The 24,287-nt window shown below is 36.5% G+C and overlaps 1 protein-coding gene and 1 pseudogene across 9 annotated transcripts in view; both read right to left on the bottom strand.

The window, feature by feature from the left end:
* Positions 1 to 24,287, bottom strand: part of RNF111 (ring finger protein 111) — an 85,015-nt gene that overhangs the window by 34,553 nt on the left and 26,175 nt on the right. For all 9 annotated transcript variants that reach the window (XM_058541701.1, XM_058541707.1, XM_058541708.1 and 6 more), the window contains one exon: positions 16,028 to 16,926. In XM_058541701.1, the coding sequence (XP_058397684.1) occupies positions 16,028 to 16,907 (880 nt within the window). In that variant the 5' untranslated portion in view covers positions 16,908 to 16,926. The remainder of the gene's footprint in view (positions 1 to 16,027; positions 16,927 to 24,287) is intronic.
* On the bottom strand, positions 7,973 to 10,753 carry LOC131405246 (transmembrane protein 183A-like; annotated as a pseudogene).

Here is a 24,287-nt window from a genome sequence, read left to right as displayed (position 1 = left end):
GTTTCTTCTCTTGCTGTCTTGTTCACAAATCTGGTGCTGAATGTCTTCTTTTTTTAAACATTCCTCTCTCTTCATTACTATCACCTGTCAATGTAAAGGTCAGCCAACATTTTACAAGCTACGTTTGTGATAAGAATTTTCCCATAATAAGAATATTCCGAAAGCTAAAAATTTCATCCATTTTAATTGTACATTTCACTGATTTTAGTAAATTTATAATCATCACTCCCTCCAGTTTTAGAACATCCAACAACCTAAAAAGATCCCACGTGCCATTTCAGTCAATCATCATCCCTCCATGCCCATCCCTATAGCCCTATGACAACTGACCTGCCTTCTGTCATTATGGATTGGTTTGTATTTTTTTTTTAATAATTTTATTTATTTATTTTTTCCCCCAAAGCCCCAGTAGATAGTTGTATGTCATAGTTGCACATCCTTCTAGTTGCTGTATGTGGGACGCAGCCTCAGCATGGCCGGAGAAGCGGTGCATCGGTACGCGCCAGGATCCAAACCCGGGCCGCCAGCAGCGGAGCGCACACACTTAACCGCTAAGCCACGGGGCCAGCCTTGGTTTGTATTTTCAAGAATTCTATATAAATGGAGTCATACCTTATATACACTTTCATGTCTAGCTTCTTTCACTCAGTGTACTTATTTTGAGATTTATTCATGCTGTTGTGTGTATCAATAGGTTCATTCTTTTTTACTGCTGAGTAGTATCCTGTCATATGAATATATCATAATTTGTTTTTCCATTCTTCAGTCGATGGACATCTGGATTTTTCTCACTTTTGGTTGTTATAAATAAAGCTGCTATGAACATTTGTCTATAAGTCTTCGTATATACATATACTTTCATTCTCTTGGGTAAATACTTAGGAACGTCGTTTCTAGGTACTATAGTAAATTTATATTTAACTTTTTAAGGAACTGCCAAATTGCTTTCCTAAGTGGCTGTACAATTTTACATTCCCAACAGGAAAATGAGGGCTCTGGTTTCTCCACATCCTCGCCAATAATTGTTATTGTCTTTTTTATTATAGCTGTTCTAGTGGATACATAGTAGTATTTCATTGTGGTTTTGATTTTCATTTCTATAATAACTAACATTGTGGAGCATTTTTTCAAGTGCTTATTAGCCACTTTGATGAAATGTCTATTCAAATCTTTTGCCCATGTTTAATGTGAACTTTGGTCTTATTGTTGAGTTGTAAGAGTTCTTTATATATTCAGAATACAAGTCTTTTATCAGATATATTATTTACAAATATTTTCTCCCAGTCAGTAACATGTCTTTTCATTTTCTTAATGGTGTCTTTTAAAGCATAAAAGCCTTTAATTTTGATCAAGTCCAAATTAGCAATTTCTTTCATGGGTCATGCTTTTGGTGACATACTTAAGAAATCTCTGCTTAACCAAAGGTCACTGAGAGTTTCTCCTAGAAGCTGTATAGTTTAGCTCTTATATTTTGGTCTATGACCCATTTTGTTAATTTTTGTGTCTGACGTGACGTAAAAGATCTAAATTCACATTTTTTGCATGTGGATCTACAATTGTCCCAAAACCATTTGTTGAAAAGACTAGAATAATTCCATTTTGAAACCTCGCAGATTCAGGCTTTCCTAATTATTCTTCAGGATTATAAAATCAAGGGGAGAGAAAAACTTCTGAGATTTGGACTAGACTGGCATTAAGCAACACTAACGAAGCCCTGACATCTCTATAATATATATTTTTTCATCCAAGAATATATCTTGCCATCTACGATTTCCAGAAAAATCATAGTTTGGTTTGATTATAAATGTGACACTATAAAACTAAATAATTTTCTTCAGAGAGGCCAAATATACTCCTATTAAGATTACTCTTAGACACTTTTTTTGTTGCTCTTATAAATGAGCTCCTTTTCCCACCATATTTTCTACTAGTATGTAGGAATAACATTAATATTGTATATTCATTCTTATCCAACTCCTATGAACTCCTGCTTACCACAATGACAACAAATGGTTCAACTTTCTTGTCACTGTGGAATTTGTGCAGTCTACATTTCTTCACCCAAGGTGCCATTCTTGGCAACCTGGAATTTCATCTCTAATACATCTCTACATCACCAAACATGTGCACTACTTCAAAAGCTGGCCAGTATCTGGAGGAAGTACAAGCCCATGACAAAGATCTACAACATACTCTCTGATAGTCCAAAGAGGAGAACAAAGCAGGCACTGGTAAATCACAGAAGCAATGCAAAATGATCTGATTTGGAAAAAGTTATTTTTTTGAATATTTCATAATATTATATTTATATTTTAGAATATTTGCAAATTATGTCAATTAAATAGAAAAAATTAAGATTTAATAATTCTGAGATGTACAAATTTTTGAAGTAGCTTTTAAGTTCTAAAGATTACATACCTAGACATGATTACATACCTAGACATATTGAGGTAGAGTGTATTTTTAACAGCATATATTTATCTTATAGGCAGAGAAAACAAAATAGCAGCACTCAAGTGGCCATTTAAAATATTCTGGATTCAATTTCCAAATTACTTTTCCAATTCTTGCTTCATAATCATGTACACAACGCAGCTTAAGGTAGGAGCACAAAAAGAACTGTACACTTAAAACTAAAAGCATTATATATATATAAATAAAACGCCATGGATTTTTTTTTAAATGTCTCTTATTTTAACCCACCAACTGGACATTACCATTCTACATGGAGAAAGCTACATCGACATATCAACTTTATTAGTGATCTCTCTCCATGTATGTCTACAAGGAATTTCTTTAAAAGCCTGTAAAAAATAACCTAACGTTATTAAACATCTGTTACACAGTTAAGCAAAGTCAAATATAAATGTAACATTTTGAAGTTCCAATGATAAATGATACAAAGCTGGCTCCATTAATGCATTAAAACTCAATTTATATAATTTTTTATGAACACAGATCGTGTAAATAAAGGTTATATAAATAACTCACTTGGGCACTCATTCTACTGCTTAAACATCATTATATTTCTAAAAAGCACCTTTACAAGCATAACTTGAACATAATACATAAAAATTATGTAACTCAATAATCACACTAGGCAAGATTTTGGCATCTACAATCTAGTGTCTTCTCTAGGATGACAATTATTTAAAACAAAATTTAAAGGAAACATTCCTAAAAATATGAAGCTAACCTTAATACAGCTTAAAAAAAGTCAGGAGAGCGTGTCACTTCTTATTGGGCTAATTTTATTTTTATGCTGTCTTTTACATTTAGAAATACTTACAGGATAAGAAACTTCCGTACAGCTAAGACATTAGAGTGGTGGGACTGCAGGTGATTTTCTTTTAACTACTTCTTTTACAATTACTCATGTTGTCTGTACCTTTTAAAACATCATAAGAAAAATATGTAACAGCCTGGAAAGAATATAGTAGTGTAACAATGGTAACAAAACCAATGGCTTCTCTGACAGAGTTCTTCATGAACTCAATGTCCATTTCTATTCCCTGATAAGAGACCACAGATTCTCTTGGCAGCAACTACAAGCAATGTTAGCCACTGTAATCATCGACTATCCTGGTCCCTCTGTGCCTTAAGTCTGGCATGATGCTAATAATAAGAATAGCTTCCAACTTGTGAACATGTCCCTTTGTGCCATGTACAACATTGTGTATGTCTAGCTCCATTAAGAAACTGAAACTTAGAATGTTTAAATGACTTGTCAAGCAAACAGTAAGCAACACTTGGAATTCAAACCTAATTCCAATTCCAAAGCTCATACTCTTTACATAAACTACATCACAGTGCCATAACTACTCAACATGTCAGTGCTAGTTACTATATCAAAAGCATCTTTCGGCTACCAGTTGCTTTTGCTACTGCTTCTGTCTTCTGCAGTCACAAAGTTACTGAAGTTGTAGCTTCTCTTCTTCGGGACTCTTCTGTTGGGTATCTATCCAACAGAAATGAAAAACACACACACACACATATATATACTATATATATACATACACACACACACAAAGATTTATACCCAAATGTTCAGAAGAGCATTATTCACAATAGCCAAATACTGGTAACAATTCGATCTCTATCATCTGATAAATGGGTAAACAAAATGTGGTATATCCATACAATGGAATATTTTAAAGAAACTAAATAATAAAATAAATAGAAACTAACTACTGATATATGCTACAACATGGATAAACCTCAAAAACATTATGATAAGAAGCCAGACACAAAAGACCACATATTGTATGATCTCATTTCTAAGAAATGTCCAAAAAAAGCAAGTCTATAGAGACAGCAACAGATTAGTGGTTGTGGGGGACTGAGGGTAGGACAGGGATTAACTGCAAACACGCAGGAGAGATCTTTTGGGATTAATGGAAATGTTCTAAAATTGCACTGTGGTGATGGCTGCACAACTCTAAATTTACTAAAAACCACTGAATTGTGGTTAAAATAGATGAATTTTATTCATTAGGTAGGTTAAATTATACCTCAATAAAGCTCTTTTTGTTTTTTTTCAATTATAAAACATTCCCTGCAAGATGCAGAACTGGACTTCAACAAATGAAAAGACACGCCATATTCCGGAATAGGAATATCCAAAACCCTAAAGATGTCAGTTCACCCTAATTTAGCCTACAAATACAACCCCAATAAAAATTCCATCATGTGTCTCCCTACTACCACCATCATCAGATAAACAAGTTGATTATAAGTTCACTTGGGAGAATAAGCAGGCAAGAATAACCAAGAAAATATAAAAGGGTCTATAATTCAAGGTGTACTTCTGGGGCCGGCCCCGTGGCTTAGCGGTTAAGTGCGCGCGCTCTGCTGCTGGTGGCCTGGGTTCGGATTCCAGGCGCGCACCAACGCACTGCTTCTCCGGCCATGCTGAGGCCGCATCCCACATACAGCAACTAGAAGGATGTGCAGCTATGACATACAACTATCTACTGGGGTTTTGGGGGAAAAATAAAATAATAATTAAAATAAAAAATAAATAAAATAAAACAAAATAAATAAAATAAAATAAATAAAATAAAATAAAATAAATAAAATAAAATAAAATAAATAAAATAAAATAAAATAAAATGTGTACCTCTGGTGCATGGACAGACAGACCAATGGAACAGAATGAAAACTCCAGAAATAGATCCAAATGCCTATAGAAATTCAACATATGACAAAGGTGGCATCTCAAGTAAATAGGAAAAAGAAAATTTTTAATGATTTGTTTTGGGCCAACTGAATAGCTGCACGAAAAAAAATGGATCCAGTCTTCATACTGTACATGGGGATAAATATCAAATAGATCCATGCTTTAAATGTATAAAAGAAGTAAACAATACAAGGGCTAGGGGAAAAAATAGGTTAGCTCCCTTATAAACTTGGAGTGGGAAAAATTTTCCTATTTACGATTCAAAACCCAGCAACAGTAAAGATAAAGGTCGAAAAATGTGACTAACCAAAAAATTTTTTAGCAAAAGTACAGCAAAGTCAAAAAACTAATGACAAATTTGGGAAAAATACATTATTATATAGGATTTATATCTCTAATCAATAAAAAGCTTCTAAAAATGGATGGAAGAATGAAGACCAACATCCTGATAGAAAAACAGGCAAAAAGTATGAATACATTGATCACAAAAAACGAAACGTCGGGGCCGGCCCGGTAGCGTAGTGGTTAAGTTCGAGAGCTCCGCTTCAGTGGCCCAGGGTTCACAGGTTCAGATTCCGGGCGTGGACCTATGCACCACTTATCAAGCCATGCTGTGGCAGGCATCCCACATACAAAGTAGGGGAAGATGGGCATGGATGTTAGCCCAGGGCCAATCTTCCTCAGCAAAAAGAGGAGGATTGGCAATAGATGTTAGCTCAGGGCTAATCTTCCTCACCAAAAATTAAAAAAATAAAAATAAAGCAACATAAATGACCTTTAGACATATGAAAAGAATGCAACATTACTCAGAAAAAAAGAAATACAAATTAAAAACATACTGACATACTATCTCTTACCTATCAGATGGACCAAAAAAACTAAAATTTTACAACAAATTTTGTTGGAAAGACTTTGGGAAAAGAGGCACTCTCATATACTGCTGGTAGGCATCCAAAGTGGTTACGATCCCCATAGAGAGAAATTTGGCCTACTGAAAAAATAATATATGCATTTATCTTTGACTCAACAATCCTCTCCTAGAATTCTATCCCAAAGACACAACGGCAAAAAAATATTAAATGACATATACAAAAAGATATTCATTGCAGGGCTATTCATAATAGCAAAAGTCTGCAAACTGCTCATCAATAGGAGACTGGTACAACAAACTGTGGTATGACTACACAATAGAGTACTATGAAGCTGTAAAAAAACAAGAGAGATGAAAAAAATGAATAGAGGAATGAAAGTGTAATATATCCTTTATATCTCATATATATACTTTTATTCTTCTATAATATCTCTATACCCTAACAACTATATATATTGTTGAGTGAAAAAAGCAAAAGACACTTTCTGAGTAAGAGAAGGGGAAGGATAAGAGTATATATACATATTTGCTTATATTTTTGAAGAGAAAAAAAGGGAATAACAAACAAAAACAAAAAACTAATGAAAATGGTTATCTACAGGGGAGAGAAAGATAGGAAGAGGGGGCAGAGGTGGAAAACTAGACCTCCCTGAATATATCTTGTTTAAAAGTTTTGACTTTGAAACCAGGTAAATGTTTTACATAATTAAAAAGCAGGGGCTGGCCCCCTGGCGTAGCAGTTAAGTGCGTGCGCTCTGTTGCTGGCGGCCCAGGTTTGGATCCCGGGTGCGCACTGACACACCGCTTGTCAGGCCATGTTGTGGCGGCGTCCCATACAAAGTGGAGGAAGATGGGCACAGATGTTAGCCCAGGGCCAGTCTTCCTCAGCAAAAAGAGGAGGATTGGCATGGATGTTAGCTCAGGGCTGATCTTCCTCACAAAAAATTAAAAAATAAAAAGCAAAATTAAAACTTTAAACAAATCACTTAAAAAAAAACCAACCCTAGGGCCGGCCCCGTGGCTTATCGGTTAAGTGCGCGCACTCCGCTACTGGTGGCCCAGGTTCGGATCCTGGGCGCGCACCGACGCACTGCTTCTCCAGCCATGCTGAGGCCGCGTCCCACATACAGCAACTAGAAGGATGTGCAACTATGACATACAACTATCTACTGGGGCTTTGGGGGGGAAAAAAAGGAGGAGGATTGGCAATAGATGTTAGCTCAGAGCCAGTCTTCCTCAGCAAAAAGAGGAGGATTAGCATGGATGTTAGCTCAGGGCTGATCTTCCTTACCAAAAAAAAAAAAAAAAAACCCAACCCTAAAACAATCATAAAACAAATGAACCTAAATGCATATTAAATTGGTGGTATAACCACACAGAAAACTGGCCAGGGACAAAAAGGAACCACAAAAAAAAATCTATTACATTCCTTAGACTTACTGTTAGTAATAATTGTAAATAATTTCACTTACATTCATTTATGTGTATGTATTTATAGCATGTATAGGAAAAAGCAAAAAAATAATTGTTAATACTATTAAGAATCAAGATTTTCTTTTTTTTTTTTAACATTCTGAAAACTCGTTCACCTGCTTTATTTCTGCAGAAGGGTAAAGGAAGAAGAGAAAACATTCAATTGAATTTGAGGGGCAGCTAAATTGGAAGCAACATAGCAACAATTATAGGCCTCTGAGGTTCCTCTGATCCAGGAGGGAATGCTGAAACTTCCTTGTTTGGAGATTCAAGAGTTTAATTTTTCCCTAGAGCAAGATCATTCATTTTTGCTGGGATAAAAGAATAAAGAACAAACTCAATAGCACCAAATTGGGTTTATGGAGAAAATAGGGCCAGGCTTCTCCTCCCAAAACTCAAATTTCTACATTAAAATATGTTTATAAATCATAGTTGTTTTTCCTTTTGATTCACTCCTCCTCTTCCCCCTAACAGGAGCCCCAGGAACATGAAGAGCATGTGGATTAAAACCAGGTATACCATCCAGCCACCCCTTCCAAACTGGGATACAATTACTAACGGACTGGCCTAACTCAGCGCTGCCCTCAGGGACAGGAAGCAGAAACTGTGCTCTCAGGGAGAACAGATACTGAGGATGCCACGAGTCAAAGAGTAAAACGCTGTGCGTTGGGTCCAGGATGACTTGCACACCCTGTCCACTGCGTGGTTTCCGACCACTATGGACAGGAGAATTTTGGAAGACCAGTCTTACTCAATGATGGCACATGTCCGTGCTCACACTGATAGTAAACAGGGTGCATATTACTCCTATGACAACTGGAATCAAGACGAAACTGAGGGTGGTGACCTGCAGTAGGCAGCAGTCCTGGTCTGGGTTGGTATTAACATCCTCATACGGAATGGGAGGCTGCAACCCTCCCACACACTTGCTCTTCAATCGAGGGGACTGTTTTTTGAACTTGAAGTTGAATTCCCACATTGGTTCCTGTCTGTTCCCAACAATCTTTCTACACCAGAAAAGTAAGCATTTGGAATTCTTTAATGTGCTGGGCGTGCTTTCTGGAATGGCTGGATTCCTGCAGATTGGAGTAGCAAAGGGCTCATACATATGTAAAGAGATCGGATCTCATACGCCCGGAGACAGCGCAGCTTCTCCATTGACTCTGGTCGCAGGTGCAAAGGCAGAGAGGCATCCAGCGTGTAGTGCCTTCGGTACAACTTGGTCCAAAAGGCAGCTGTGCGAGTGACAGTCCAGGTGTTCTTACAAATCTGGGAAAAATTCAATGTCCTCAGGACAAATACAAACGGCCAGCAAGAGCCAAATATCCATGGGGTTCTCTTCTCCTCCAGCCCCATCCAGGTCTTCTTTGTGCCTCCTGCTTTTCTTTTTTCTGGAGGCAGTTCTCTCATGGATGCTCTCCTCCTGGGCATCCATCTCATCATTGCTATTGATGATGTGACAGGGCTCACCAGCCCCAGAAAGAGCTTCCACAGCAGGAACCTGGGAGGCTTCCAAGCCACAGAGAGATTTTACTTCCTGCTGGACAACATTGGCCACAGCTTTCTTGACCCATACGGACCTCATGACGGCTGGATCCGAGCTGGTGTAGTTGGCCACGGTCACTCGACTGGAGCAGGCATCGTGGGCCCAGAACTTGAGTCGCTTCCCTCTCTTGGGCATGGCACCCACGTCAGGGCGACGCTGGCCTAGCGGGCCGGGACCCCGGGGCCATGTCTCGGGCTGGAGAACTGGTTCTGCGAGCCACCGGACAGCTCCACCTGGCTCTGCAGCCATCCTGCACGGAAGGCCGCAGCTCACGCGAGGACCCAGGCCGGGCTCCACCAAGATTTTTAATGTAAGAGTAAAGATCCAAACATAAAACACAAGCTTACATAAAAACCCTAATACTAAACTTTCAATGGAAATACTCATAAATTAATGAGTTATCCCTTTCTAAAATCTTTACATTCCTAACTTTGTACATTAAAAAAGCCAAAAAGCAATGATAACCCAATAGAGCAATGAAGACCTTAATTCCCAGTCTATAGCCTCTACATATCACTTCTCAAAAAAAGGAAATCAGGAGCAAAGAAATGGTTGTTTCCTGGCTTGGGGCAGGGAATGTAAAGAATGAATCTGGACCATCTTGTTACATCAGAGAGTAAGGAAGTTATCCAAGACTACTGGGGTGGTATCAAAAGTATACAGACCCAACTCGGATGCTCCCACTGGCCAAAGATGAAACTATTTGAATAAAAGTCAAAAAGAATAAAAAGATAGCAACACATCAACTACGCTAAAACCCTCAAGTTCATAACAATACTTGAAAATGAAAAACCTCTTTGTATATTGCTAGAGTACCAATTCATTCTGAAAAGTGGTAAATAAAGGTAAAGAATCAAGGGCGGCCCGGTGGCTTAGCGGTTAAGTGCGTGCGCTCCGCTACTGGTGGCCTGGGTTCGGATCCCAGGCGCGCACCGACGTACCGCTTCTCCAGCCATGCTGAGGCCGCGTCCCACATATAGCAACTAGAAGGACGTGCAACTATGACATACAACTATCTACTGGGGCTTTGGGGGAAAAAAAGGAGGAGGATTGGCAATAGATGTTAGCTCAGAGCCGGTCTTCCTCAGCAAAAAGAGGAGGATTAGCACGGATGTTAGCTCAGGGCTAATCTTCCTCACAAAAAAAAAAAAAAGAATCAAGCATTCATCCTACCTTTCCTGTATGGACTGCATTTCAGAGTAACCAATTAGTTGATGAAGAAAGAATTCTTCCTTAAAGAGGAACCTCAGCTAATAAATGTAAGCAGAATGATAGAATTAGAAGGTGAACATTTTGCAACCCCTAATGAAATAACGGATCTAGGCAAGATCATCAAAGCTGCTAAAAATACTACATGAAATGTTGATGGGGAACTTTATAGTGGAAGGATCAGGATGACACCACATGAACCCTCTAATCAATTTTAACATGTGATGCAACAGAAAGTACACAGCACCACCAAAAAGAGTTACTGAACTGAACCTGAATCAAACCAACCTTTTAGATCTAACTACTAGTTTGCAGGAAATATGCAATATATAAAACAAACTAAATGGTATCATGTCTAGAAATTGTTCTGAATTCTCCAGAAAAAAAAAGTGAGGGATGAGAGATGAAATATGAATGGCAGAATGTTGAAAACTGAAGCTAGATTATGAATATTTGAGAGTTCATTGTATCCTTCTATTTTTATGTGAAAATTTCCTTATAAAAATTAAAAAAAAAAAACTATCAATGCTATTTTTGGAAAAAGAGGAAAAGAAACATTCACAGATTTAGATATAATTCCTGGTATTAGAACTTTACAATTCCAAGAGTTATCTTCTTAAGCAAACCTTTAAAACAGTTAAGTCAATACAGTATGGAGTACACTTGGAAAATATGAATATACAGCTGTTGGATACATTTTTTTTAAAAAGCTATAAATAAAAATATACAGTTATTGGACTAAAAAAAACAAAAAAATGGGGAAATAGGGATTTCCCAGTCCTAATATAAGGTAAAATAGTATCTATAGTTTGGAATAAAATTCTAGCATCACTCATGGAGTCAGCAAGTACTATATCTCACACAAAGTAGATGAGGATGATATGCTCACTGTGTTTGAAAATTGAAAATTGTGTTTGATGACTTAAAAAATGGTTCTATAGCAATTACCAAGTCTCTGGGCCGGCCCCGTGGCTTAGCGGTTAGTGCGCTCGCTCCGCTACTGGCGGCCCGGGTTCGGATCCCGGGCGCGCACTGACACACCGCTTCTCCGGCCACGCTGAGGCCACGTCCCACATACAGCAGCTGGAGGGATGTGCAGCTATGACATGCAGCTATCTGCTGGGGCTTTGGGGGTGGGGGGAAGGAGGAGGATTGGCAATAGATGTTAGCTCAGGGCAGGTCTTCCTCAGCAAGAAGAGGAGGATTAGCATGGATGTTAGCTCAGGGCTGATCTTCCTCCCCAAAAAAAAAAAAAAAAAAAATTACCAAGTCTCTGATGTCTAAGATGCCTGTGTGAATAAACTATTATCAGGAAATATGGGTACCAATAGGCAATATTTCCAAATTAACATTTATTCAATATTTTATATATGCAAATAAATTAGTAATTTAGTTATAAGACATTTGACTAGTTTAACCACAGCCCTAAAAGTGTATATTTCAAGGCAGCCAAAATTTCTTTTTCTCCTCAGTAGGAAAATGGGACTGGCATATTCAGGCTCTCTTATTTGGGGGCATATATGGTATTTACATTTCTTTCAAGTCTGGAGGAGATATAATCTATAGATACTTAATTAATTAAACAGTTAATAAATAAGGAGGTCCTCGTATCCACAACTGGACAGCCCTGTGGTCTAGTGATTAAGATGCAGCACTCTCGCCACTACAGCCCGGGTGTGTTTCCTGGTGAGGGAACCACACTACCCATCTGTCGGTTGTCATACCTTGGTGGCTACGTGCTACTGTGATGCTGAAAAGCTATGCTACCAGTATTTCAAATACCAGCAGGGTCACCCGTAATGGACAAGGTTTAGCAGAGGTTCTAGACTAGGAAGAAGGACCTGGCCACCCACTTATGAAAAAATTGGCCATGAAAATCCTATGAACAGCAGCAGAGCATTGTCTGATATAGCACTGGGAGGTAAGAGAATGGCAAAAAAAACACCAGGCAGGGTTCTGCTCTGCTGTACACAGGGTCGCTAGGACTTGGAATAGACTCGACAACACTAACAACATATCCACAATTAATTGGGAAACCTAAGGCTTTAGCATTATAAAATAAAAGTTTAAGCAGCAGTTCAGTTAAGGCTCACTGAATAGATCATAGAAATATGTCACTAAAATTAACATCTTAAAATTAACGTCTACTCTCAAACTTAGCTTCTATTAATCAGGTTATTTTAAAATATCTGAAGTGTTTGGCAAATATTATCAGGAACAAAACAGGACGTATAAATTCTCAACCTAACTGGGAATAACTCAATGTCTAACAACCCAAGTGACATATCACGTTGGCTTTCCAGGCTGGAATAGAGAGCCCTAATAAATTTAAAAGACAATTAATAATGACGAAGCAAAAGGCAAATATGGATTTCCCAGAAATCTACTGATTACAACAAATGAACTAATGTTTATTATACAATGTAATGTACTAACTTAAATAACTCATTCTTAGGTGATTCAGTAAAACCAGTTATTTATCTACAAGTGTTGTGCCTTAGAGTTTGAAGGTATAACAGCACACTTAACATGTAAAACATTCTGTCAGTTCACTAGAGCAACAGCCAGTAAGTGTTGATGGATAGTGTATGTAAAGTTGTCCCAGTAGCTCCAAAGTAACTAATATCCATACATACAAACCATATAATTAAAGTTTAGTAGATAAATCTAATTAAAACTTGAGATATTCCAACCCTCTCCTAATTTCTAACACACACTAAAAGAGTGGACTTGGAGTCAGAAAGCCAGCATTAAAAATATTTCTAGAAGAAAACTCTATTTCTTAAGAACCTAAGGAAGCCAATTTTTTGACAGCTGAGATTTCTTGATAACAGAGCTAAGCCTCATCAATATTTCAGTTTAACTATTCTGAATATAAATCATCCTAAAATGGCTTTCCAAATGCTTCATCTGTAACATCAGGGTGACAGAACCCACCTCATAAAAGTGTTGGGAGGATTAAATGAGAATACATAGAAAACACAGAACATTACCAGCACAGAGTAAATATCCAACAAATGCTAGGTATTTTTATTATCATGATGACATCAGCCACTGTTGGATGGTAAAGGAACTTGATGCAAACTCCTTGGAGGGCATTCTGGTAACAACAGCTAACAAATTTTTAAGTGTATACCCTCTGATATATACTTTTGGAAATTTTTCCTTAAGATATGCTTGCATAGATGAGCAAAAATGTTTGTACAAAACTGTTCAATGCAGCAAATATTCATCAATAGAAGCTGATTAAATAAATTACAGAATATTCATACAAAGGGAATACTATGCAGCTGTTTAAAAAATGAGATAACTATACACACTGATATTAAAAAAAATCCACATTATTTATTTATGCTTACATATGGTTTCACATTTTCTGAAGGACATAACAAACTGCTAAACTGATTACTTCTGGGTAATAAGACTGGGACCTAAGAAGAGAAAGTAAACTTTTATTTTTTATTTTATACTTTTTTGGTACTTTTAGAATTCCATACCATGTGAATGTTATTCTTAAATCATTATTAAAAAAAAAAAACTAGTTTAAAACAAAACACTGGTCTAGAAACCAGAAAACACCAAGAGTACCTGGTTTCAACTTCTGGATTTGTGTTTCCAGAGACAGACACTTAAGGGTAACGACTGAAAATAATGTAGTTGAAATAATGTAATTCTTCCAAGAAAGATATTAAAAAACCACATGCTACAACAACTATTAAACAAGATTTAAAAATGAATTATAGAGGAGCCGGCCCAGTGGTGTAGTGGTTAGGTTTGCGTGCTTCACTTCAGCAGCCTGAGGTTCACAGGTTCAGATCCCAGGTGCGGACCTACACACCACTCATCAAGCTATGCTGTGGTAGCACTCCACATACAAAAAAAAGAGGAAGATTGGCACAAATGTGAGCTCACGGAAAATCTTCTTCAAGCAAAAAGAGGACGATTGGCAGCAGATGTTAGCTCAGGGCCAATCGTCCTCACCAGAAAAAAACGAATTAAAGAGTTTGCATTTATCTTAAATACATGAGAATATATGAACTCCTTTCTTCCTAGAAACAGACACTGATACTGACTTACATTTACTCTATTCTCAGGTCTCCTACAAATATCAGCTCCTCGGAACTTCTGCTTCACATCATCAAACAACCTGCCTCACTAATTTCCAGCAGAAATTGGGCTCTGCTGCTCCCTCTTTCAAAACTAAAGTCTTCACCTTCTAACCACCTGAGAAAAATGTGAACTATGACAATTAAGCAAGACAATTCCTATTCTCACCTCCCTCATTCTCAAGAGACCTCAGGGAGTGGTTGCTGTAACCTCCTCCCAGCTGTAGGTGATCTCAATGAGCTCTTTTTATAAAAATATTTGGAGAGGTAAAAAAAAATGAACCGAACATGGCTAAGATTAAAATTAAGAACAAAGTTACTGGTTTCAGGGTTCTGGCAAGGAGATAAAAATAGACATGGAAGAGAAAAGGGAGTCTTGGAAAAAGAAGGGATCCATATAAAAAGAGAAAAAGAGGGAGAAATGGCTTATCTGCACAGCAGACTAGCAGGCTCTGTCCTTAACAGGCAGGACATCAGGCAAAGACTGGGAAATCTTTGTGTCAGTATTAGAAACCATGATCTTGGCCTTTTAAAAAGCTCTCCCTATACCCCATTTCCTTTCACTTGCACAAGAAATTACTCTTTTCCCTCAGTTTTGACTTTGCTCCTCAATGCTCACTCCAGCTTCCTTTAAATTACAACAAACTGGGGCCAGCCCTGGCAGCCTAGTGGTTAAGTTTGGTGTGTTCTGCTTCGGCGGCCCAGTTTCAGTTCCCGGGCATGGACCTACACCACTTGTCTGTCAGTGGTCATGCTGTGGAAGCAGCTCACACACAAAATAGAAGACGACTGGCAACAGATATTAGCTCAGGGCAAATCTTCCTCAGCAAAAAATAATAAATAAATAACAACAAACTATAAACATGGTATATATGAAACAGACTTATACTTCAGAGACTGTCTGTACATAAACTTATTCTAGTTAAATATAACTTTTACTGTGGGGGAGGAGAATGTACTCAAGCTAATCCTCTATCAATTCAATTTTAACTGATTAATCACATGCTCTACTGAGCACTGTCAGGACTAAAAGTTAGTGTTCCAGTATTAGAATAAAAATTACCTCTCAGATACTTGAAATTACTTTTCAGTTATAAAGAACACAACAAGGTAACAGTAAACAATAAGAATAGAATACTTAAAGGAAAAACAATATTAAGTAGTCTTTTTTAGTGACTAGAATTGTTCTTACTGTGGTTGAATGTGAAAGAAATCCATCACACAGCTATCTGAAAAAGTATTCATAAAAGTTAAACATACTAAAGAAGGATAATAGGAAAAAAAAAACTACCATAAATCAACAACTCATAAAATATTACCTAATAAGTATTAAATGGCAAAAATAGTTTTTTCTTAAAAAAAAAAAAAAAACCAAAAAAACAAAACTCTGGCTTTATTTTTGTCAAAAAATAGAAAATTTAAAAATTTTCTACTTAAAATTTTAGAAAATTTTAAAATTCATATTTTAGAAGTGGAGTCATGGTTTAATACTACAATTGGTTATTTATATGGCTTAAAAATAGAAGCTAATAGAGCCTCATATTCCCTCTAACTACAACGAAATCACTAAAATATAGAAGAAAATAAGCATGAACACAATGCAATAGCTTCCATGTTTTACTCAACTTAAGAAACATTTTTACCTGAGGGAACAGCTGGATTGTTTTGGTGGTTTTCACTGGTAGAAACAAACAAATCTTCTTCTCCTTCAGTTGATGAGCTGGAAGAGGATTCACTGCTGAGGTCATTCTCACTGGAACTACTAGAACTGGGAAGCAATGCATATTTTCTTCGGGCTAACACTTCTCGTTTTTTCCTCTGCATTAATATCCTCTCTTTTTGTTTCTGTGTCCTCTGTGAGGAATTATTTTTTACAAATCTCTTTCTGCATGGAAGTCTCCTTAATGAACTGCTATGAAAACAAGGTCTTTTCATTAACAATCCTGAAACGGATTCTGTCTCAGTCCGAGGCCACTTTTGGGACCGTGCACTATGAGTTCTACTTTTAGCACTCAAAATTGCCTGGGAATGTCTTACAGAGACTTCTTTATCCTCATCTGAAGTCACAGTATCAGAATCTCCAAAATGCAGACTAGATGAAGGAGAAGAAAGACAATCACTAAAAGAGGAATCATTATCTTCATCACTTGGTGTTTCTAGGTGTTGCCTCAATCCTAATATTCCCTGGTTCTCTTTAACACAATTTTGCATGTACGAAGGGCCAGCCTGCTGGCTTTTGCGTTTTTTCCTCACAACAACACTTTTTTCTTGCTCTTGTTGGTTACCATTCATGTCCTTTTCTTGTTTTTGAGAATCATCACACAAATGAGAGAAGTCATTCCCCACTTTACTATTAATCATCTCAACTCCTGCAGGAAAATTTTTGGCTGCCCCAATGGGCTCTGGATGCAAGAGGATCCCTTTCAGACTCTCCTGTGTCTTTGGTGCATCAGAAGCAATCTCACTCTTCATATCCACTTCTAAGGTATAGAGCTTGTTATATTCAGGAGTCCATTGAGACATGGGAAAGTTTAAGGAAGGCCTAGAAGACACAATCAGATATTAAAATTGTTAATGTGTTTTATTATATTATTTAATTAAAGAGTTCTCAGATTCCACTGAGAACATTCCTGTAATAGGGCAGAACTGCTTTTTCCTCATCAAGATATAAAATGAGTCATTTTACTGTTCTTAGAAAACATTTTTCTCTGATATATCTACCCATATACCCAATTTTTAGAAATACAGTAAAGATCACAGAACATAAGCCTACTTGAAAACTTCTATTAACCAAAAACTGATCTTACTGTATATCTTCCTACGTTTAGCAACATAACATATTTGGTCAAAATCAAACAATTTCTTCTTTATTACAGTAAAAACAGATTAAAGGATTAGAATTGCAAAGACTTTGATCAGTCAACAATGTTTTATCCTGGTATATCACATCTTAAAGTGGTTAATTATATTAAATATTTTCTGTACACCAAATGGTTACTATAAGTATGAATACAGCTTCTCTTTCCCATGGTTCTTTCCTTCACACTACTCTATTCTCTAATGAGAATGTGAACTCACCGATAAGACAGTCAGCACAACTAGTGCATTTCAGAAAGTTTTACATACATACAGAAAGACTCAAGCCAACACTGTGAGTTGCTGAAGATCATTCAGTTAAAGCAGCACAGCAGAACACAAAATTAAACTTCCTACAGCTAATCTAAGTGTATCTAAATCACTCAACATCTGAAATTATGAGCTGCTGAAGAAGGGGACTTGAAATTAAAGCATCTACATCAATGCAATTTACATACAAGAATGTTAATAATGTAAAAGTAGCAAATAACATGACTCAAAATGGAACATATTCATTAGAAAGGAAGTTAATGTTACAAATGAAGAGCTTTACTAGTGCAAAATATGATTAAACAATGTTAACATTTTTAACTTAAATTTTTATTGAAGTATAACACAGACACCCATATTCCAAGTTTATAGCTTGATGAATTCTCACAAAGTGAATACATCTATGTAACCAGTTCCAAGATCAAGAAACATAAGATAAACAGCATCTCAGAAATCCCCTTCCAGTTACTCCACCCACCAAGAGCTGTAACCACTATTCTAACTTCTAACACCATAAATTAGTTCTGTACTTAACATGCACTTTTAAACCACTTCCTTTTAGAAAGAGAAGAAAAAAAGATATTTGGTAGCAATATTTTTTCTTCTCCGCAAATGACAGTTATAGGAATATACAACCTCCCAGGTCTCCCACTTTATTTTAGTATATAACTATTATCAGAACAGATGATGGTAATTTGAAAATGAAACAGCCTATTTCTATACAAAGCTATCAAAACCTCTATCTTCTATTATTTTTATTTATAAGGGCAGGCGATGCTGCATGGGAGATCAGCCATCAAGCCCTATCTGGAGCCATCAAGCCGGATCAGTAGAAAAGGAGGAACACAAAGATGGGTGAATGTACCAGCACAGCAATGAGCAAACTACAAGCAGTAGCCATTCAGACAAGGATCACCATAATTAAATGCAAGAAAACACAAGTTACAATGATAAGGCACAGGTATATGTGATTTAAGATTCAAGGGGAGCCCACTAGGATGGCTATAATAAAAAATACTGATAAAAAGTGTTGGCAAGGATGTAAAGAAACTGGAACCCTCATACATTGCTGGTGGGAACGTAAAATGGTGTAGCCACTTTGGAAAGCAGTTTGGCAGTTCCGCAAAAGATTAAACACAAAGTAACCACATGATCCAACAATTCTACTCCTAAGTACACACCCAACAGAAATGAAAACATACATTCACACAAAAATTTATCCACAAATGTTCACAGCACTGTTAGTCATAATAGCCAAAAAGCGTAAACAATACAAATGTCCATCAACTGATGAATAAATAAATGCATACAATGGATTATAACTCAGTAATCAAAAGAAATAAAGTACTGATTCATGCTACAACATAAGAACGTCAAAAACACTATGCTAAGTAAAAGAAACCAATCACAAAAGACTACATATTGTACAATTCCTTTTGTAAGAAATGTTCAGAATAGGCAACTCTATAGAGATAGAAAGTAGATTAGTGATTACCTAGGGCTGGGGATAATAGGAGGAAAGAGGTGTGATGGCCAAAGAGAACAGGGTTTATTTTCAGTGAACTGAAAATGTTTGAAAATTGCTAGCAGTGATGGCGTTCAACTCTGAATATTCTAAAAACCACTGAATTGTACACTTAAAAAGGCAGAATTGTATGGTATGAGAATTATATCTCCATAAAGCTGTTGTCAAAATATCAAGAGGGAAAGTATCAGGATTTCTGGGCATCAGATAACTATGGACCCCTGTTTTGATCAGCATCAAAAGAGTCACGTCATTTGGAAAGATCTGGGGTTCTTCAAGAAGTCCACGTCTCCCAGGAGTTGTGTTGAGTTGGATCTCTAAGGAAAACAGTCTTTATATGCTGAAGAAAAAAAAATGTTTTACATTCATCCTTAATTACTAAGTCACCCTCTGGCTCTTGGTAATGGAGATCCTGAGAGGCAATGAAAACTTGCCAAAAGGACAGATAAGCGAATTTACAAAGAAGTGATTCATAGCATAGTTTACTAAACTCAATTTCTTTTCCAACAGTTTATGCCCCAAAGCCAAAACAATGAACTCTTTATGGTTAACTCTGCTCTGGTTTTCGGTGAATTTTGTCTGCCTAATTGAAGGGGGGGGGGAAGAAAAGGAGAGAGGTGGTGTATGGTGTTGTGTGTATTTGTACACCAGTAACTGTTCTCTGAGTTATCATGTCATGCAGTCATTAAATGCAAAATTAACATCCCATATTACCTGAGATGTTCCCACCAAGGAAGTACAAATTCACGCTCTATGCTGAACTGAGAAAAAGAAGTGGAGTAAGTTCATAAAAAGAAATAAATGCCAGTACTGCATTCTTTAAAACAGCAACAAAACTAAAACAAAGGATCAATAAAGAATGTTCTGAACTATTTGCTATTTGGTAAAATCATAATTTAGTCTTTCACTTCTGTAAAAATTATTGGCTGATCTAATTTACAAAGGAGGCAAGTATGTACTAGATGTATCTATCTCTTTGGCCACAGTATGAATGGTTTGCTATTATACATTGTTTCAATACTGAAACCATAATAACTAGTCCCTCTTTGTACTGGTTTGATCCAATGATTTTATTGCTACTTCATGATGGCAGCACACCAACTACTGATATTAGTGTAGGATACACCACTAGTAGTAAACCTTGCATGAAAAAGCACAATAACAAAAAATGCTAACTTTCAAAACTAAAAATTAGGGTTAGGATTTGGCAATTTACATTATAAATTAAGCTTAAATGAGCATAAGAGGGCTAAAAACTCATTAAGATTACAATACAACTTTGAGGAACTCTACTTCTAAACTGTAATACGGTTTAGAAACGGTCATTATTATTGGTATGAACCTTCACTACCAATGATAAATATAAGTACTTGTTAAGTTTAAATAAAAATTTGATGATTAACTTTACAGAACTCTAAAGGAACAAGATTTCAAGAGAAATCCATTAGATGATTTTGCATTTTTCTATAAAAGTTTTAGATTATCAGAAAATGAACTAGAAATATGTCCACTGTTCATATTTTTTCATATAATTAAGTGGAAAAAATTAATATTTGCACCACAAGGATATTACTTAGAGCATGTTTTAAACTTTTACTTCTCTTTTACTGATATTTATTTTAAGTTCAAGAATATTAAATCAAGTACCCGACAGAATACTCTCTCCTACTACCTAAATGCTTTGTAACTACCACTACTTATAGCCAGACAGTATGGACAATATGCCTTGTTACATATTCTGAATAGTCAAAATTTCATTAGCAAGAAAGATATTTCCCCCAGTAGGCATTATTCTGGGCTCATAACTATATTAGCAAAGTGCCCAAAATAAATTAAATTCCTTAAAGAGAGATTTCTGCTCTTACATGTAGTAGGAGCACACAATCTAATAATATACTCAATTATGAAAAGGAGGGAGGGAACCTTGATAAATTTATTAGCAAGTAATAATTAACTTGCAGATTGAGACCTGGCAGAAAGAAGAAAATTATACTCAGAATAACTATTGTGAAACTGCCAAGACTTAAACTCAACTTATTTTAGCATGCTAGATGTAAAATAAAAACATGAAAAAAGACCAATGATCAGGCATGCCTACCCTGAATAGGCAACAAAGTTCAGAAGAAAGACTGTTAGCTATTATCAAAAGACTCATTTGAATTCTTGTCGACCAAAGGAATCAAGATGAAATAAATAAATAATTACAGATAATTCACTAAAAGTTCTATAAAAGGCAAGTATAGATACAATGTTATCAGAGCACAGAAGAAAATGGGATAGTGTCTTATTATTTCCTAGAGTCACAGGGTCAGTCTTATGGTTGCATTTAAAAGTCATTGCATTAAGAATGATTTATATGGCGAATGAAGACTGGATTAAGAGACCTAAATCCAAAGGTGTTCACTCTACTCCTTAACCTAAACAGATATCATAGATACAATGACTTGAGAGGAACTGGACATGGGATATCCATGTGAGGCGATTCAGGAACATCCTCCATTCCATGTTGCTCTGGATATTATTGCTCATGGTATTAAAAAGAATGAAGGTATAGTACAATGGAGTTTAGAACCGTCAGACTCTGAAAGTTGCTTTGAGAGGTCTGCCCAGGATCACTATCTCCTCTGAAAGGGTAAAGGGGAACTGAGAAGTATAGATAGCACCATGTTTACATTTAGAGACTTTCACGTGGGCTGACTATATCAGCTAAGGCTTACTCTGTGAATGAAGAGGCTTTGTCCCTCCGTGAGTACAAACTTGACCTCAAATGATTTAGAGGAGAGAACTAGCTGACGGACTAAACCACCAAGAGGAAGATTTCAAGATTAGAAGTCATAAAATATTTTCAAAATATTTTAGGAAGCTAGAGAAAATAAAGGCATTACAATAATAACCAAAAAAAACTACAGCAAATCTAAGAACTATGGGAAAACATTATGGAAAATAAAATGTTCAAAGGATACTGAGTGATAAACAGGAAAGGTGATTTTCCATGTTTAAGTGGGATCACTAACAAAAAGGAGTAAACAGTCAAGCAAAGTTGTCATTCATTTGTGTACTAAAAAGATGTGGGTTCAAGTCTTGACTCTGCCCCTCACGAGCTGTGTAACCTTGGGCAGACTACTTAAACTCTCTAAGACTGTTTCTCGTCTATGAAATTGTAATAATAGTATCTACCTCGTAAAATTGCTTTGAGGGATAAATGAGAGTACCTACTTAGCAGAGTACTTGGTATAACGGCTGTAATTATTAATTCCTTTTCTAGAGGAGCAGTAACATACATAAGGCATATAATGTTTAAGATTTTCCCTTATATCTAGAAATAAACAAAATCCTTAGAGTCAAAGAAGGGCATAAAATCAACAGTTCCTACAGAACCTTAAAGTATAGAAATAAAGGACTAAGTTTCTTTGGCATAAAATCTTATGACAGCAAACAGACTCTCCTCTACTATGGAGGATTAGAGTTTGGGGAGTTGGACGTTTCAGTTTCTTAATTCTACTTTCAAAAAAAGATAAATCTCTCTCAAATAATAGGTTTCTATTACTCAATGAACTTAATGATTTTCTTGTTTGTCTTGTCTAAAGTACTTTAAAATTCCTAAGTATTAGTCATCAAAGAAAAACACGTCTAACATCTATTCAGGTCTCCTATCAGTACAAACTGGGTGGAGTTCAATATATTACAGACACTTTACTGCTCTAGCCATGATTGTGTTATTATCTTGGCCAGTAGCAAAATGGAGGGTGTACCTATCCTGGCAAGCCTAAAGAGTATCTGGGAATCAGTTTCAACTGGTTAGGAAGATAGTACTACAAAGCATAGGGTACACTGCAAAAATGTCTAACATTTCTAGTATGGACACCTGGACTCTGGAATTTACATCGCAACATGAAATATGAGATATAAAGATATTGCTAATTATCTATTACATAAAATATATTCTATCAAGAAAATCTAAAGGAATCAACCAAAAAAGACCTACATGCAAAAAACTATAAAAATTTACAATAGGATGTAAAAGACAATCCTCCTAAGTAGAGACACATCTCATTTCTGGATGAGCAAAGACTCCAAATTGGCTCTGTTACAAATTAAAAGCAAGCCACAATTTTTTTTAAATATAAAACATAAATACCATCACCATGGACATGTTAGACCTTTGAAAACACTGTATTTTTTTGAATAGTCTGAATATAGAAACCTAAAGATTAATTCAAATGTATACTGCTTGGGGCCAGCCCCGTGGCTTAGCGGTTAAGTGCGCGCACTCCGCTGCTGGCGGCCCGGGTTCAGATCCGGGGCGCGCACCGACGCACCGCTTCTCCAGCCACACTGAGGCCGCATCCCACATGCAGCAACTAGAAGGATGTGCAACTATGACATACAACTATCTACTGGGGCTTTGGAGGAAAAATAAATAAATAAAATTAAAATTAAAACCATTTGTGAAGATTAAATAATTTATGTAAAAATATTTTTAAAAAATTTATACTGTTTGCATTTAGTTTCTCATATTTTGTTTACTGGAACTTTCAAATAATCAACATTTAATTAATGTGGCCGGCCCAATGGCGCAGCGGTTAAGTGCGCGAGCTCCACTTCGGCAGCCCAGGGTTCGCAGGTTCGGATCCCGGGCACACGCCAAGGCACTGCTTATCAAGCCATGCTGTGGCAGCGTCCCATATAAAATAGAGGAAGATGGGCATGGATGTTAGCCCGGGGCCAATCTTCCTCAGCAAAAAGAGGAGGATTGGCAACGGATGTTAGCTCACGGCTAGTCTTCCTCACACAAAAAAATTAATAACAATAATAATAACTTTACAGAGTTATATGTACAACTGAGGAGGGTAGAAGTGAATGGTAAAATCTGAACTCGAGTGTTTTTTCCCTTTTTGATCAAGCTTTAATTTTTACAACTAAGATAAATTTAGGGTATTAGCCATAAAATCAACTGCTAAGCAGCCTTTAAAAATGAGGTAGGTTCTGTACAAACTGATAAAGTTCAGATCATTTTTTTAAAAGCAGGTTGCAAATAAGCCTGTTATCAATACGATCCTTTTCTGTAAAACAACTTATATTTATATATGCATGGGGAAAATACAGAAAAATATACACTTAATTTGGGATTGAAATTGTAGGGTGAAGATTTACAGCACTGGCTTGGGAGCTCTCACTTTTTGTGTTACAAATTTCTGTATGGTTTAAATATTTATAAAACAATCATTTGCCACTTTTGAAATAAAAGTACA

This window comes from Diceros bicornis, chromosome 5 (genome assembly GCF_020826845.1).
Source record: "Diceros bicornis minor isolate mBicDic1 chromosome 5, mDicBic1.mat.cur, whole genome shotgun sequence".
Taxonomy (NCBI): domain Eukaryota; kingdom Metazoa; phylum Chordata; class Mammalia; order Perissodactyla; family Rhinocerotidae; genus Diceros; species Diceros bicornis.
Note: the sequence above shows the minus strand (reverse complement) of the source record. Positions and strands in the feature narration are given on the sequence as shown.